At 45.5% G+C, this 18,927-nt stretch overlaps 1 protein-coding gene across 1 annotated transcript; it reads left to right on the top strand.

Annotated features, from left to right (window-relative positions):
• The first annotated feature begins 1,405 nt into the window (after positions 1 to 1,405).
• On the top strand, positions 1,406 to 16,525 carry LOC140722185 (C-type lectin domain family 9 member A-like). The gene is made up of 5 exons (XM_073036977.1): positions 1,406 to 1,432; positions 4,277 to 4,408; positions 13,522 to 13,664; positions 13,875 to 13,939; positions 16,342 to 16,525. The coding sequence occupies exons 2-5, from the start codon at positions 4,306 to 4,308 to the stop codon at positions 16,523 to 16,525; spliced, it is 495 nt and encodes a 164-aa protein (XP_072893078.1). The 5' UTR covers positions 1,406 to 1,432; positions 4,277 to 4,305.
• The last annotated feature ends 2,402 nt before the right edge of the window (positions 16,526 to 18,927 follow it).

The raw sequence follows: 18,927 nt of genomic DNA, 5'->3' as shown, positions 1-18,927 counted from the left end.
ACACGCGCGCGCGCGCACACACACACACACACACACACACACAATCCGAGAAGGACTTGGGATTGGTGAGAGGGGAGGAAGGGAGCTTTGATCTGTCTTTGAGTGCCGTAGCTTGTGCCTCGATTGAGCCCAGGGATGGAAGCTTCAGAAAATATCTGAATCCAAGAGCGTGATATGAGAAGGTGTCGATGGAGCTTCTCTTTGTAGCTGATCCCTGGCAGCTTGTGATCCGACTGTGTGGAGTGAGTTTCACTCGATGTCTAACTCCCGTTATGTGCGACGAGTCAGTGTGTATCATTTCTTCATTTCTTCTCTGACCCCGGAAGTGTGCTTTGGGACGGGGAAGACTGGGCTTCACTCTGTGTCTGACCACGGGAGTGAGCGATAGGACAATTTGGAATGAGCTGCACTCCATGCATGTTCAGGGAATTGTGTGATGGATCGTTGTGGATGGAGCCTCTCTCTGTGTCTCACTCCTGGATGGTAGACAGGATGGTATGGACTGAGCCTCCCTCTGTGTTTGAGTCAAACAGACACACGGTTTCGGCGTCTCCAAGCAGAGATCAGGAGCCAGGTAAATGTTGGGCGAGTGCGCATTAAAAAGCAGCGATTCGCGGAAGTTTCGGAGTGAGGAAAGTCTCACCGGTCAGATCTCTGGCGCTGAGCATGGTTCTGTGAGTTAGAATGGAAGCAGGGTGGGGAAGATGAGGCGATCCGTAGTGAAAGCAGATTCGGATATATGTTGCTTTGGGTTCCCCTCCCAAGCAGGTGAAACCGGTGGAGAAGAGACGGTTTCAATTCAATACGTTGCATTGCAATGCAACCATACATGAATACACATGAATACAGCCAAACGACTCTGCGATACTGCAGGACGAAGGGACCAAACACAAAACACAACCGGTGCATTTCTCCCCCGGAGAGAATTGGCTAATACCACGAAATGGAAGGGAAGAGGGAGGATCTTTTCAGGAGAGGTGAGGGGCAAGATTTTTTTTTACACAGAGAGCGTGGGTGACTGGAATGTGCTGCCAGGGGTGGTGGTGAAGGAAAATCGATGGAGGCGTTTCATTGGTTCTTAGACTGCCACTTTTATGTTCAGGGATTGGACGGAAATAAACTGTGAAGGCAAAATCGATTTAGGTATTAAGTATAATTTGTGTGGCAAAAAATTTGGGACGAAGCGTCTGTTCTGCTCTGTAATTTACGCTCAGCGAAAGGATGCGATTTAAACTCAGAGGATGGGAAGAGCAGGGGTGGGGTAGATCTGGGAATATGACGATGGATTGACAAAGACAGGGACCCGATTTTTCCACAGACTACATGGGCAGTGAACAACCAACAAGGAGAGACCGATCAGACCGACGCATATGGCAAATCTGTGTTTTAACAGCGGCCCTCGTTATCACGGGTATCTGCTGGAGTATTCATGGTGAGTTTCACACAGGTCGCAACGACCACACCGCAGAGAATAAAAATGGCCACTGTAACAGCGACTCATTCCCAACACTTCCCAGAAACACCTTTCACTGTGATACCAAGGCACCCCTCACTGTGGTACTGACGGGTCTCTCAGCATGTCCACGACTCAACCCTCACCGTGACACCGACACAATCCCCACCAACACATCCCTCAACATGAAACTGACATATCCCTCAGCCTGATACCAACACACAACCTATTGTAATAACGATTCAATATAACACTGACACGCCTCTCGACGTGGCACCGACAGGTCACACCCTGTGATGTGGACACATCCATTACTGTGACGTAGACATATCCCTCACTGTGACGCAGACACGTCCATCACTTTGAGAACGACTCATCTCTTATCATGACAGCAAAAGCCACTCCATGGAAACACCGATATACCCCTCTCCGTCATAATGACGCATCACTCACCGACAAGCCCCTCAGAGCGTCACCCACTCAGTCCTCACCGTGACAACAACACTAAACTTACTGTGATAGCGACAGATCCACCGTGACCACAACAGGTCCTTCCCCGTGACTCAAACACACCCCTCACCGTGACATCGACATATTTTTTCCGCTGTCACACCAATACATCGGACACTATGACACTGGTGAGTCTCTCACTGTAACACCGTCAAACCTCGCACTGTGACCCCGACATATCTCTCACCGTGACATAGAGATACACCGGGATGTGACCCGGTACACCTCTCACATGGACCCAGAAACCATATAACTATATGACAATTACAGTACAGAAACAGGCCATCTCGGCCCTTCTGGTCCGTGACAAACGCTTACTCTCATCTCGTCCCACTGAACCGCACTCAGCCCATAACCCTCCATTCCTTTCCTGTCCATGTACCTATCCAATTATACTTTAAATGACAATATCGAACCTGCCTCTACGACTTCTACTGAAGCTCGTTACACACAGTTACCACTCTCTGAGTAAAGAAATTCCCCCTCGTGTTACCCTTACACTTTTGACCCTAACTGTCAAATCATGTCCTCTTTTTTTGAATCTCCCCTGCTCTCAATGGAAAAAAGCCAATCCACGTCAACTCTATCTATCCCCTCATAATTTAAAATACCGCTATTACCCCCCTCAACTTTCTACGTTCCAAGGAATAAAGACCTAACTTGTTCAACCTTTCCCTGTAACTTTGGTGCTGAAACCCAGGTAACATTCTAGTAAATCTCCTCTCTACTCTCTCTATTTTGTTGACATCTTTCCTATAATTCGGTGACCAGAACTGTACACAATACTCCAAATTCGGTCTTACCAATGTCTTGTATAATTTTAACATTACAACCCAACTCCTATATTCAATGCTCTGATTTATAAAGGCCAGCATACCAAAAGCTTTCTTCGCCACCCTATCCACATGAGATTCCACCTTCAGGGAATAATGCATCATTATTCCTAGATCACTCTGTTCTACTGCATTCCTCAATGCCCTATCATTTACCGCGACATAGAGATACACGGCGATGTGACCCGGTACACCTCTCACATTGAACCAGAAACACCTATCACAATGACAGCTACGCGTTTCTCACTGAAACACCGAGTCGGTGTGACAGGGAATCAACTATCACCGCGATACTGACGCATCTCCCATCGTGACACCGACGAAAACCTCGCTCGTAACCTGATATACCCCTCAGTGCGTCCCAGACACGTACCTGACGGTGGCGCCCAGCACACCTCTTACTGTAACACTGACGCACCACTCTCCGTGACCCGCTCAGTAGCTTGACGCTGACACATTATAAACGCCAAACATCCTTCACCATCTCAGATCACCTCTGACCGAACTACATACTCCTTTGGGAAGAAAATCAGCTGATGAACAGGACCCAACGCCAATGTCCATGAGTTAAACTCAATCTTTCAATCCCAGATATCTGAGATTTCCCACCCAGGTCTCTCCCAGACAACCTGTCTCAAGGCGAAACACACCTCAGTGACACCGACACGCCCTTTACCGTGACTCTAAGCCACCACTGACACCTACAGGCTCCTCAACGTGACCCGCCCAGCTCTCCACCGAGACAAGGACTCACAGGTGACACCCCTGTCCGAGACAAGATCGCCCCTCAACATCACACCGATGCTCCGCTCACTGAGGCAATTACCCAGACCTCACCCTGACACAGACAAACCCCTTACCTTGATACATAGACCTAAATTCACAATGACACCGACATAGTCCTCTCCGTGACACTGACACACAGCTCAGCGTGACAATCGGACACACACCGTGGCCATGACATGCCTCTCACAATGATACAGACACACTCCTCTCAATGAGACCAACAACCACACATTACACCGATACTCCACACACCATGACACAACCAGACCCCTCACTCTGACATTTCCCGCACCTGAAATATCCTTCGCCTTGTCATCGAGATACACTGCATTGTGGCCCGGCACACCTCTCGACGGGGCACAGAAACACCTATCACAGTAGCCCCCACTTGTCCCGCGCAGCAGCTCGAACATGCCCCGCGCTGAGACAGGGAATCAATCATCACCACGATGCTGACACAGACCCCATTGTAACAACAGAAAAACGTTTACCAGGGCATTAATAACCCCTCAGAGTGACACAGACACACCCCTCAACGTGGTGCCGGCTCCTCCCACTGTGTCAGCAGCACATTTCAACACTGTGACACCCTTCACCGTGACACTGACACAACATTCTCTGTGACCTATTCGGTAGCGTGACGCTGACTCACGTGTCACTGTAAACGCTAAACATCCTTCACCATCTCTCTCAGTATCACAGATTCGTCAGTCTCTTAAACGAATGCACAACGATCTCCGTCACCAGTTCACTGAGATGGAAACGAAGTACAGATCTGTCAACGAAACCAAGGCTCAAATCTGCGAATTGTTGACCAGCAGAAGAGGTAAGACATCATCCCCCTCTTTCACCCGCTCCTCATCACAGGGCAGGCATGAAGAGAGGAAGCGTCACTCTGTGTCTGACATCGGGAGTGTGTGAAGAGATGGTATGGAGGGTGATCCACTCTGTGGTTGACCGAGCGAGTGTGATGCCATTGCATGGAGCGCGTTTCGCTCTGGCACTGAATCCAGGAGAGTGTGATGGGACGTTGTGGATGTGGATTCAATCTGTGTCTGAATCCCAGAGAGAGAGATGGGACGGAACAGAGAGAGCATCACTCTGTGTCTGGATCCTGGAGTGTGTGAATCCACAATATCGGAAAATTCCCATCCGGAACTCTCCCAGAGAAGCTGTCTTAAGAATCTCTCTGCGCTGAACTCTAATCTGTCCGATCTTAAACGAAGGCACAGCAATCTCCGTCATCAGTTCACTGAGATGGAAACGAAGTACAGATCTGTCAACGAAACCAAGGCTCAAATCTGCGAATTGATGACCAGCAGAAGAGGTGAGACATCATCCTCCACTTTCACCCGTTCCTCAACACAGGGCATGCATGAAGAGAGGAAGCGTCACTCTGTGCTCGATATCGGGAGTGTGTGATGAGATGGTATGGAGGATGATTGACTCTGTGTTTGACCCGGTGAGTGTGATGGGACTGCGTGGAGGAAGTTTCACTCTGTCACTGAATCCAGGAGAGTGTGATGGGACGTTGTGGAGGTGGATTCACTCTGTGTCTGACCCCGGGATTTTGAGACGTAACATTTCAGCTTCACCCTATGTCCCACTCCCGGAATGTCTGATGGGACAGTATGGATCCAACTTCACTCTGTGTCTGACAGCGGGGTTGTGTGATGGGACAGTGCAGAGGGAAGTTCATTCTATGCTTCGCCAGACTGTGTGATTGGATATTGTGGAGGGAGTCTAACCCCGTGAGTGTGTGAGCGGAATTTCGCTGTGTGTGGTGTTACGTACCCGTGACACGTGACAGTGGTACCCTTGTCACGTGACTGGGGTTGAAGCTATACTGGACTTGAGGTAATGGTCTTGTGATGGTGGAGTGACGTCATTTTCCCGCCAGTAGAGGTCATGTGACAGTTTTTTTTTACAGGTTATAAAAGGAAGACCCACCCTGTGGGGTGGGGCAGTTCGTGGCTGAGTTTGCCAAGCTGACTTCATGTCACTGCGTGATTTAATGTTATGACGCAGTTTAGTTGAAAAATGAAGTTGTATATAATGCCTAAAGTTTAAAAGGTCATTGCCAGCAGTTTCTTTGCTAGTGGAGAGTGAATATCGGAGTTCGGAATTTAAACATCGAGGAGAATCGATTTTCGACGGTGGATGGGTTTCGACCTTATTTGATCCTCATTCGGAAGGATTCCGTTGACTATTCTTGCTATTAATCCCTGGGTTTGACCAGAAAGGATTTGAGAATAGTGTGGAAGGAAGGTCAGTGCCTTTAAGCCGTTATATTTCATAAAATTCTTCGTGGGAAATTTCGACGCCGGGGATCGAAGGACAACGACGTGGAAGAGAATTAAAATCGCCTTAAAAAGTCTCTCCTTTTAAATGGGCTGTGACCTTTTGAACTTTCGGCATACCGCTTTAAAGAACTGTTTTTTTTCAATACCGCTTTAAGAACTGTTTGAACTGCAACGCTATTAAGAACTGTGAATCTGCCGCACCGCAGCTGTTTTCCGGTTACGCTAGTGTTTGTTTACTTTTGGGGGGTTTGTTTTCAGTGTTTAATAAACGTGTTATTTGTTATAAAAACCCTTGCCGAACTCATATATATTTATTCTTGCCTGAATACGTATCATAAATATGGGGGCTCGTCCGTGATTGGATTGTTTGGGTTTAAATGCTTGTTAACTTTTGAATCGGTGTTTTGGTAACGGGGACTGCTCGATTCTTTAGTTTGATTGGCTTGTGAGTGATTTTCGGCAACGATGAATATTGATGAGTTTCTGGATTCGCCAGCCGTGGATTTGTTAGCGAAGGCGAAAAAAACTGATGTATCTGAGATAGCTCGTAGATTGCACCTTAAAGGTATTTTGAAGACTACATCAAAAGCTGTAATACAGAGAAAAATCGCATCACACTTTGTGGCTTCGGGTGATTTTGATGAATCGATTTTAGAATCGTTTCCAATAAGTAATCTGGAGATGCAATTGCAAATTGAACAAATGATGATAGAGAGGTGTAAATTGGAAGCTGAACAGAAGCAGAGAGATTTTGAATATGCAATGGCGAAATTAAGGTCTGGGAATCAGTCTTCTGATTCTAAAAAACCGTTTGTTGCTAGTCAAGAAATTAAATTGGTCCCTCCATTTAGTGAAACAGAAGTGGAAAGATATTTTCAACGTTTTGAAACTATTGCTCGGATGTCAGACTGGCCGAAAGAAAAATGGTCAGTGTTGTTACAGAGTGTAATTAAAGGCAAAGCACAGCAAGTTTACACAGCTTTAACAGCTGCGCAAGCATTAGATTATGATATTGTGAAAACGAATAATCTCAAAGCATACGAATTAGTCCCAGAAGCATATAGGGAAAGATTCAGAAGTTTGAAAAAGACTGTGGAAAAGACTTATGTGGAATTTGCCTATGATAAAGCTATGTGTTTTGAGAGATGGGTTTCTTCTAAAAATGTAAATGACGACTATAGTACATTGAAAGAGCTGATTTTGATGGAGGAATTTAAAAGAAGCATTCCTGTTGAAGTAAGGACCTACTTAAATGAGAGGGATACTGATAAATTGCAGGACTGTGCTAGATTAGCTGATGAGTATGTTTTAATCCATAAGAATAAATTTCCTCAGGGTAGAATTTTTACGAGGAAGAATAATATGGAGACTCAAGGTAAATCAGAAATTAAATCAGAGGTTAATGAAAAAGGTAAGGAGGAAGGAAAACCTGTGAAGGAAAGACAGTTTGGTCTTATTTGTAACTATTGTAAGAAGCCTGACCATGTAATAGCTAACTGTTTCAAATTGAAAAAGAAAGAGAAAGAAGCAGTTCCAGATGTTTGTGTGCAACATACTGAAGCACCTGTAAAGTTACAGGGTTTGGCAAACACAAATGAGGATTTGTTAGAGTCTGACCAAGTTAGAAAGGGATATGATCATTTTATAACTGAAGGGTTTGTATCCTTGAAAGAAGGATCTACTCTGGTGCCAATAAAAATCCTTAGGGATACTGGAGCTTCTCAATCACTGATGTTAGATAGTGTGTTGAAGTTTAATGAAGAGAGTGATACTGGTGAGGTAAATTACATAAGAGGTGTTGGAAGTGATTTTATGCCTGTACATTTACATAAAGTAAATTTAAAATCAGGGTTAGTTACAGGATTTGTTAAGGTAGGATTACAGCATAGCTTACCTGTGAAGTGTATTTCTTTATTGTTAGGTAATGACTTGGCAGGTGGACAAGTTTTTCCGGAAGTGCATTTGACAATTGAGTCAGAGGAACCAGAGATGAATTCTAACACAGATTCTTCCTGTGTTGTGACTAGAGCTATGGCTAAAAAGATTGATGTGCAGAATGAGGTTGTTACTCATGACTGTTCAACTCAGGATTCGAGTTTTGAGGATGTGTCAGAGACTTTCTTACCTTCGTTGTTTGAACAAGATTCTGGGAGTAAGTCTGACTATGAAGATTTATCTCTGTCTCGGAAGGAGATGATAGCAGAGCAGAATAGAGATCCTGAGATGATAAAATTAAGGAAACAAGCTTTACTAGGTAGTGAAATTGAGAAGGTGTCAGTAGGATATTATTTGGAAAAAGGAGTGTTGGTGAGGAAGTGGAGGTCGCCTACAATTCCTGCAAGTGAGGAATGGAATGTTGTTTACCAGGTAGTTGTTCCTAAAGTTTATCGAAATGAGATTTTGACTTTAGCTCATAGTGTGCCTTTAGGTGGACATCAAGGGGTAAGGAAAACTGTGGACAAGATTTTAAAACATTTTTACTGGCCTGGTCTAAGAAAAGATGTGGCGATGTTTTGTAAAACGTGCCATACTTGTCAAATTGTGAGTAAACCAAATCAGGTTACACCAGTAGCTCCATTACAACCTATTCCAGCATTTGGTGAACCGTTTTCAAAAGTTATTGTAGATTGTGTTGGTCCATTACCAAAGACAAAAACTGGTTATCAGTATTTGTTGACTATCATGTGTACTTCGTCTAGGTTTCCAGAGGCAGTACCACTTAGGAATATAAAAGCTAAAACTGTGACGAAGGCTCTTATAAAATTCTTTACTTATTTTGGATTGCCTAAGGAAATACAAACTGATCAAGGCAGTAATTTTATGTCTGGATTGTTTCAACAGATAGTTTATAAATTGGGAGCTAAGCAAATCACTTCGTCTGCATACCATCCAGAATCTCAAGGTGCCTTGGAGAGGTTTCATTCTACCCTCAAGAATATGATTAGGACATATTGTGTGGAAAATGAAAGTGACTGGGATGAGAGTATAAACATAATTTTATTTGCAGTAAGGGAATCGGTACAGGATATTTAGGTTTTAGTCCATTTGAACTTGTGTTTGGGCATAGAGTTAGAGGACCTTTAGCTTTATTGAAAGAACAGTGGATTAGTAAGGAAGTGCATACTAATTTGTTGGACTATGTTTTGAAATTTAAGGACAGGTTACATAAAGTTTGTAGTTTAGCCAAGGAAAATTTAAATTTGGCTCAGGAGAAAATGAAAACTAGGTATGATAAAGAAGCTAGGATGAGGATGTTTAAGCCTGGAGATAAGGTGTTGGTTCTTTTCCCAGTGCAGACAAATCCTTTACAAGCTAGATTTCATGGTCCTTATGAAATTGTGTCTAGAATCAATGATGTGGATTACGTAATAAAAACTCCAGATCGTAGAAGGTCAACACAACTTTGCCATATTAATATGATTAAACCATATTTTGGGAAACAATCTGATACTGTGACTGTTGTGGTTAGTGAGAATGAGTTTGATTTAACTGGGAACATAATAGATTATTCATCTGACTTTCATTCTAAATCTAACATTGTTTCTGTTAGGTTACCTAATTCGACCATTCTGAAAAATATGGATGAGAAATTAGCACATTTACAGCTAGAGCAGAAACAACAGTTGAAGGAATTGATTTTTAAATATAAGGATTTGTTTCCAGATGTTCCGAGAAGGACTACTATAGCTTCACATGATGTAGATATTGGAGATGCCAAACCTATTAAACAACATCCATATAGGATGAACATGGAAAAATGTGAACTTGCTGAGAAAGAAATTGAATACATGTTAGAGAATGATATTATTAGACATTCTAACACGAATTGGAGTTCGCCATGTGTTATGGTGCCAAAACCTGATGGTAGTATTAGGTTTTGTACGGACTATAGGAAGGTGAATGCTGTAACGAAAACAGATGCATATCCAATTCCTAGAGTAGATGATTGTGTAGATAAGGTTGGAAAAGCAAAGTTCCTTACAAAGATTGATTTATTGAAAGGGTATTGGTATGTTCCATTAACGGACAGAGGTAGAGAGATTTCTGCATTTGTAACTCCATCTGGGTTATATGAGTATAATGTTCTTCCATTTGGGATGAAGAATGCCCCAGGTACTTTCCAGAGGATGATTAACTCTGTGATTCAGGGATTGAAAGATACTGATGCTTATATTGATGATTTAGTGACAGGAAATGATACTTGGGAAGCACACATAATTGCGGTGGAGAAATTGTTTGAAAGACTTTCAAAAGCTAACTTGACTATTAATTTAGCTAAGAGTGAATTTGAACATGCCACTGTGACTTACCTTGGTTATGTTGTAGGTCAAGGTAAGGTAGCTCCTGTTCAGGCAAAAGTTCAGGCAATTTTAGAGATTCCCACTCCGACGGGGAAAAAATCTCTCAGAAGATTTTTGGGAATGGTAGGATATTATCGAAAATTTTGTAAGAATTTTGCTAATGTTGCCCTTCCATTAACTAACCTTCTGCAGAAGAATGTGAAGTTTGTGTGGACAGTGCCTTGTCAGGAAGCATTTGAAAAATTGAAAACAATGATATGTCAACAACCTGTGCTTAAGGCACCTGACTTTGAAAAACCTTTTTCATTAGCTGTAGATGCTAGTGATGAAGCTGCGGGAGCAGTATTGATGCGAAGGAATGATGGTGATGAGGTTGATCATCCAGTAGCTTACTTTTCTAAGAAATTTAATAAGCATCAAAGAAACTACTCCACAATAGAGAAAGAATTGTTATCTCTTGTTTTAGCTTTGGAATATTTTGAGGTATATATTGGTACAACTCAAAAACCACTTATTGTTTACACTGATCATAATCAGTTAGTTTTTCTGAGTAAGATGAAAAACAAAAACAGAAGATTATTAAATTGGAGTTTGATGTTACAAGAGTACAATATTGTGATAACTCATATTAAAGGTAAAGATAATGTGGTTGCTGATTGCCTATCTCGATGTTCAATGTACAATGTATTTTTTTTGGGGTGTTTTTTATTGTAACACTCCTACTGTATTGTATATTGTGTATGTTATATAATTTATACATTTGTTTTTCTTGTAAGTAATAGTTAAAATTTTTGTTCTTGTAAGATCAAAAATGTTTTTTTTTTGGAGGGAGGTGTTACGTACCCATGACACGTGACGTGGTACCCTTGTCACGTGACTGGGGCTGAAGCTATAATGGACATGAGGTAATGGTCTTGTGATGGTGGAGTGACGTCATTTTCCCGCCAGTAGAGGTCATGTGACAGGTTTTTTTTTACAGGTTATAAAAGGAAGACCCACCCTGTGGGGTGGGGCAGTTCGTGGCTGGGTTTGCCAAGCTGACTTCATGTCACTGCGTGATTTAATGTTATGACGCAGTTTAGTTGAAAAATGAATGTTTATATAATGCCTAAAGTTTAAAAGGTCATTGCCAGCAGTTTCTTTGCTAGTGGAGAGTGAATATCGGTGTTCGGAAGTTAAAGATCGAGGAGAATCGATTTTCGACGGTGGATGGGTTTCGACCTTATTTGATCCTCATTCGGAAGGATTCCGTTGACTATTCTTGCTATTAATCCCTGGGTTTGACCAGAAAGGATTTGAGAATAGTGTGGAAGGAAGGTCAGTGCCTTTAAGCCGTTATATTTCATAAAATTCTTCGTGGGAAAGTTCGACGCCGGGGATCGAAGGACAACGACGTGGAAGAGAATTTAAATCGCCTTAAAAAGTCTCTCCTTTTAAATGGACTGTGAGCTTTTGAACTTTCGGCAGACCGCTTTAAAGAACTGTTTTTTTTCAATAAAGCTTTAAGAACTGTTTGAACTGCAACGCTATTAAGAACTGTGAATCTGCCGCACCGCAGCTGTTTTCCGGTTACGCTAGTGTTTGTTTACTTTTGGGGGGTTTGTTTTCAGTGTTTAATAAACGTGTTATTTGTTATAAAAACCCTTGCCGAACTCATATATATTTATTGTTGCCTGAATACGTAACAGTGGGAACACAGGAGGGTGTGATGGGGCGGTTCAGAGAGAGCCTGACTCTGTGACCCGCTAGGAACAGCGATAGGAAGGGAGATTCACATTGTATTAGTCTCGGGAGTGTGTGATGGGACCGTATGGAGGCAGCTTCCCTCTGTGTCTGACACTTTGCTGTGTGGTGTGTTGAGAAGATATACAGGAGGAATCACTGTCCCTCTGACGTTTGTCGTGTGTGTTGAGGGAGTTTCTTTCTGTGTCTGACCACTGGAGAGTGTTATGGGGCCGTGGATAGAGAGATTCATAGTGTGTCTGACCAAGGTTGTGTGTGACTGGAGTTTGTGGAGGGATATAAATTCTGTTCTCTGACCCAGGGAGTGTGTGATGAGACGATGTGGAGGGAGTAAGACCCAGACTCTAACCCCGGAAGAGATTGACTCCCTCGCTCCTCACTCTGACCGTTGGAATGTGTGATGAGGCCATGGAGGAGTGGAGGGAGTTTCACACTGTGTCTGATCTCGGGTGAGTGCGATGAGACGGTGCGGACGGTGCACACTGTTTTTGTCCCTGAGCTTGTGTCATGGGAGAGTGAGAAAGAGCTTCACTCCATGTCTCTCTCCGGGTGTCAGTAATCGGACGGTGCTGAAGGAGCTACACTGTGTCTGATCCCTGGAGTGTGCGATTGGACACTGTGACAGCAGCTTAGCTCTGTGTCTCACTCCAGGAATGTGTGATAGGACGGTTTGGAAGCAGCTTCACTCTTTGTCTGTCCGCAAGAGCGTGAGATTTGACAATAACCAGCGTGCAGTGTAAACGTCTAAACCTATGTGTGTGTGTGATATGGAGCAGTGGAGAGAGAGAGAGAGAGAGAGAGAGAGAGAGAGAGAGAGAGAGAGAGAGAGAGAGAGAGAGAGAGAGAGAGAGAGAGAGAGAGAGAGAGAGAGAGAGAGAGAGAGAGAGAGAGAGAGAGAGAGAGAGGGAGGGAGAGAGAGAGAGAGAGAGACAGAGAGAGAGAGCGTTTCACTCTGTGGCTGACCGCGGGAGAGTGGAGCGTGTGGGGCAAACTTCATTCTGGATCCGGCCCAGAGGCTGTGGGACGATCCGCAATGGCTTCACTCCATGTTTGATTCAGGGGTCTCTGATAGGACAGTGTGGAGGGTGCATCGCTCTTTTTCTGACACTCTGAATGAGTGATAAAATGGTGTGGAGCGAGTATCATTTAGTGTCTGACTCCGTCTGTGTATCAGCGGAGGGTTAGACGTTCCCCCAGTCTGTGCCTGACTGGAGAGTCTATGATGGATGATGTGGAGTAATCTTCGCTCTGTGTCTGATCCTGTGAACCATTGATGGGACGTTATGGAGGGAACCTCATTCTGTGGCTCTGCCCAGGAGTGTGCGATGGGACAGTGTGGTAGGAGATACACTCTGTGTCTTCACCCCGTGAGTGTGTGATGGATGGTTTGGAGGGAACTTCACTGTTCCTGATCCTTGTTAATGTGCGTTTGGACGGCGTGGGGGGAGATTCACTCTGTGCTTGAACTCAGGTGTGCGTGATGAGACCGCGTGGCGGGAAATACACTCTGTGACACACCGCGCCTGTGTGATGGGAAAGTGTGAAGAGATAATTCACTCCGTGTCTCACTGTTTCTTGTTCCTGATTTCCAGAGCAAACGTGTTCCAGGGACTGGGTCACAAATAAAGACCGGTGTTATTATGTTTCGACGTTTGAAACATCTTTCCCCAGAGCGATGCAAGAATGTTCAAACCGAGATTCAAGGCTGCTGGAAATCAATTCAAGGGATGAATCGGTATGTGTACAGCACGGGAAGATTCCACAGTAACACAGGAATCATCACACACACGCGGTGTCAAGACATTGAGTGAAAATCCATAATACACTCCCGTAACGCACACCCGGGGTCAGACACAGAGTGAATCTCTCTCCACCCCATCCCATCACACTCTCCCGTAAACAGTTTTCGATTCTCGCCATTAATCAAAGGGATTTAATTTTACAGAGTTTTGTTTTACGGTCTCTTGATCCCCAAGACCTTGATTACTGGCTTGGACAATGCGCGAACGGGTGAGTTTTGGACTGAACTGTGTGGTGGGAGATTGGGAATGACACTGTCCTGAGGGGAGAAAATCGGATTAGTTTACGGACTGAAGTAGGTTTGTGAGAAGAGAGTTGGGGCTGGGATTTGGTGTCGGGAGAGAACGATACAAGGGGAATATTTTAGGGAGGGATACGTGTCAGTCACAGGAGTGGGCAGCGAAATATTTTGTCGATTTGCTGTCGGCCCCGGGGATTATTTCCCTGGGATTATTTTGGTGACTGACGCAGGGCTGTGCGCATTGGGCGATCCTGTGGAATTAGTTCGGGGTCTGACACAGATCTGTAGGGTGAAGTAGGCAGACTGGGATAGGTTTGACGACAGGCCTTACTCTGTGAGAAAGAGTTATGCAGCCGGATCAGTTCGGGGTCTGACATTGATCTGGGGGGAGAGAGTGGGACAACTGGATCAGTTTGGGGTCTGACACTGATCTGGGGGGAGAGAGTGGGACAACTGGATCAGTTTGGGGTCTGACACTGATCTGAGGGGAGAGAGTGGGACAACTGGATCAGTTTGGGGTCTGACACTGACCTGGGGGGAGAGAGTGGGACAACTGGATCAGTTTGGGGTCTGACACTGATCTGGGGGGAGAGAGTGGGACAACAGGATCAGTTCGGGGTCTGACACTGATCTGAGGGGAGAGAGTGGGACAACTGGATTAGTTTGGGGTCTGACACTGATCAGTAGGGTGCAGTAGGCAGACTGGGATAGGTTTGACGACAGGCCTTACTCTGTGAGAAAGAGTTATGCAGCCGGATCAGTTTGGGGTCTGACATTGATCTGGGGGGAGAGAGTGGGACAACTGGATCAGTCTGGGGTCTGACACTGATCTGGGGGGAGAGAGTGGGACAACTGGATCAGTTTGGGGTCTGACACTGATCTGAGGGGAGAGAGTGGGACAACTGGATCAGTTTGGGGTCTGACACTGACCTGGGGGGAGAGAGTGGGGCAACTGGATCAGTTTGGGGTCTGACACTGATCTGGGGGGAGAGAGTGGGACAACAGGATCAGTTCGGGGTCTGACACTGATCTGAGGGGAGAGAGTGGGACAACTGGATTAGTTTGGGGTCTGACACTGATCAGTAGGGTGCAGTAGGCAGACTGGGATAGGTTTGACGACAGGCCTTACTCTGTGAGAAAGAGTTATGCAGCCGGATCAGTTTAGGGTCTGACACTGACCTTGGGGGAGAGAGTGGGACAACTGGATCAGTTCGGGGTCTGACACTGTCCCGAGGGGAGAAAATGGGATTAGTTTACGGACTGAAGTAGGTTTGTGAGAAGAGAGTTGGGGCTGGGATTTGGTTTCGGGAGAGAACGATACAGGGGGAATATTTTAGGGAGAGATACGTGTCAGTCACAGGAGTGGGCAGCGAAATATTTTGACGATTTGCTGTCGGCCCCGGGGATTATTTCCCTGGGATTATTTTGGTGACTGACGCAGGGCTGTGCGCATTGGGCGATCCTGTGGAATTAGTTCGGGGTCTGACACAGTTCTGTAGGGTGAAGTAGGCAGACTGGGATAGGTTTGACGACAGGCCTTACTCTGTGAGAAAGAGTTATGCAGCCGGATCAGTTTGGGGTCTGACATTGATCTGGGGGGAGAGAGTGGGACAACTGGATCAGTTTGGGGTCTGACACTGATCTGAGGGGAGAGAGTGGGACAACAGGATCAGTTCGGGGTCTGACACTGATCTGGGGGGAGAGAGTGGGACAACTGGATCAGTTTGGGGTCTGACACTGATCTGAGGGGAGAGAGTGGGACAGCTGGATCAGTTTGGGGTCTGACACTGACCTGAGGGGAGAGAGTGGGACAACTGGTTTAGTTTGGAGACCGATACGGGGATGTGGGCACAGAGTCGGTCAGTGGATCCAGTCTGCTGACTGACGCAGGGCTGAGAGAGCGGTGAGAGGCAATGGGATTAACCTGAAGACTGACATGAACTGTGGGAAGAGGAAGGAGCCGTGGGATGGATGTGGGGACCAACAGATGGTTGCATGATCAGATTGTGCCGATGGGATTAATTTCGGGACCTCGATAATCTCTAGGGGGAAGGATGGGAGTGTAAGATCCGTTTGGGGACAAAAATAGATTTGACGGTAGAACGTGGGGTGTTCGATTCGCATTGGGTCTGCCACAGGACTGTGGGGACCGCGGGACGACGGGCCGGAGGCTGTGGGGGAGGTGGTGTAGTTGGATTAATTAGGCGACTGACACAGAGCAGTGGGGAGACATTGGGACACTAAAATTATTTTGGGAATGACACAGGGCTGTGGTGATTGCCCGGGTTTAATAGGATTAGTTTGACGACGGTCTCGTGTTCCGCCGGATCTGTTTAGTCTCTGTTCAAATTTTGTAACCATTTACTGATAGGAATGATGCCTATGGTCTGCTGTACAAGGTGACATCCGGAAGGACCTCCTGCAGTGAATGCAAATCGAGTGGAGGGAGTGACTATTGCCTTCATAATAATTACCATTTCATCTGTGAGAAGTCTGCTCCCTGCTGCCCGGATATTCCTGCCAAGATCCAGGTTTTCTGTCAACAGCCCGGATAGCCGACTTGAATCAAAGGATTACCCCGCCTTTCCCTTCCTTATCCCTCCTCCACTCTCACTCACACCATCCTCTCAAAATCCTCCCGACATTCTCTGCCCTACCTGCTTCTCTATTCTCCTCTTTTCGTAACCCCTTTCTCCCCACAACACATGGAAACCCCGATCTCCATCTATCCCGTTCTTTCTCGCCATCCCTCCCCATCCCGCTCTTTCTCACTCCCTCTAACTCTCTCTACCCCATCTCCTCACCCTATTTTCTCGACCTTTCTCCGACTGCTATTTCTCCGCTCCCTCTTCCAACCTCTTTATATTTTTCTTCCTTTCCCCCTCTCTACCGCACTCTTTCCCTCTCCTCTCCGTTCCCTCAAACACCTGCGTCTCTCTGATCTCTCTCCCTTTATCTCCTTTCCACCCACTCTCACCTCAGTCTTGTGCCGAGTGGGTCTCGATACCTCAGCTCTGGGTAAAAGTCTGTGCGCATTCCCTCTGTCTGTGCCCCTCTTGAGTTTTTGCAACTCTGTAAGGTCACAGCTACGCTCCAGGGAATAAAGACCCCTTTATCTGAGATTTACACGGCCTGTAATTTCTTGTTGTGAAGCATCAGTATGGATCAAAGATGTAATATCAATGTAAATTACAAATATTAATATATACCACAAAAATGTGGAGTTAGTTCTCGTGCGTTGAAAGATGTGATGGCGCAGTGGAAGAAGATGTCCCATTGCCTCTCTGTGTTTTGGAATTTCTCCCCGTTTAGGCAATAGTCCGCACATTTATTTCTACAACAAATGTGCACGACCTTGCATTTTGCAATATTGTGTTTCATGTGCCAATTTGTTGAACATTCTTCTATTCTGTCTGTCCTTTTGCATCCTGCCTTTCTACTGGTTGGTAAGTTGATGGAGAAGATCAACCAAAATTAGCCATTTCACACTTATCTGGATTGAACATCTGCCACATTCTTGCTCAGTTTTGCATTCTACCAATGTCCCGCTGTTACCTCTGACAGCCCCCCACACTATCCACAATACATTCAACCTTTGTGTTATCAGCAAACGTGCTAACCCATCCCTCCACTCCCTCATCCAGGTCATTCATAAAAATCATGAAGAGTAAGGGCCCCAAAGAGATCCCCGAGACACTCCACTGGTGACCGGGGAGAATATGCATGCATACTCCATGCAGAATATGACCCGTCTAACAGCACGCTTTACCTTCTGTGGGTAATGTCCTCTTTGATCCTATGCCTCATTACTTTCTCAGCAAGTCTTGCACGGGTTACCTTATCAAATGCCTTGCTGAAATACATATACACTACATCTACTGCTCTTCCTTCATCATTGTGTTTAGTCAGATCCTCAAAAAATTCAATCAGGCTTGTGTGGCACGACCTGCCCTTTAAAAAGCCATGCTGACTACTCCTCGAGTTTAGTTTATAAATTGAAAGAAGGCCAATATGTTTGGCGTCAGGAATAATCTGGCAAGTGCGGATTCGGCCAGGTTGTTTTCTGGCAAAGATGTACCTGCTAAGTTGAAGCCCAGGCGCTGTTTCATAAGAATTGTGGGAGGTTTGGAAGGAGAGAGGAACTTCAGTCTAGAGGATTGGGGACCACACACTGTGAATGGGGAAGAGTGCCGGGTAACCAAAGGGCGGAGCAGATAGGAGTTGGGACTGGGTTTAACGTTTCGGAGATTCCTGATTAATTTCTGGACGCTCCGTTAAAGGAAGTGTGAGTGTCTTTGGGGAGGATACAGTGGGGATTCACTAGGATGCTGCCCGGTATAGAGGGCACTATCTATAGGCAGTGGTCAGAATTTTCGGTTTCTTTTCTCTGGAGCGGCGAAGGCGGAGGGGACAACTGGCAGAGGGATATCTCACTAGAACAGACACAGATGGACCAGACAGCGGGTGTTATTTCCCCCAGGATACAAATGTCCAGTACAAGAGGGCATGCATTGATGTGAGAGGGATAAGTTCAGAGGAGATGAGGTTGACAAGTTTTTCATTCACACAGAGACTGGTGGGTAATTGTACTGTGCTACCAGAGACGGTGGTGAGGGCAGATCGATATAGGCGTTTCACTGGCTCTTTGACAGACACGTGGATTTGCAGGGAATTGTTAGAGATGGTCGTGTGTTGGGCAGAAGGGACTTAGATTAATTGGTATATCACAACATTGCGGGCCGAAGGATCTCCTCTGTTCGGTGATTTACGTTCACTGCTCTACAGGAGGGTCAGGGAGTGTTTTGAACTCATGGGATGGGAAACGCAGGGGGCGGGGTAGATGAAGGAATATGACGTTGCATTGAGAAACTCAGGGAACGACCTCTCGACATAGGCAGTGAACGAGCCACACAGCCCTCACTACTACACAGGCACCCCCCTCACCGTGACACCGACA

The sequence above is a fragment of the Hemitrygon akajei genome, unplaced genomic scaffold (assembly GCF_048418815.1).
Source record: "Hemitrygon akajei unplaced genomic scaffold, sHemAka1.3 Scf000071, whole genome shotgun sequence".
Lineage (NCBI taxonomy): Eukaryota > Metazoa > Chordata > Chondrichthyes > Myliobatiformes > Dasyatidae > Hemitrygon > Hemitrygon akajei.
Note: the sequence above shows the minus strand (reverse complement) of the source record. Positions and strands in the feature narration are given on the sequence as shown.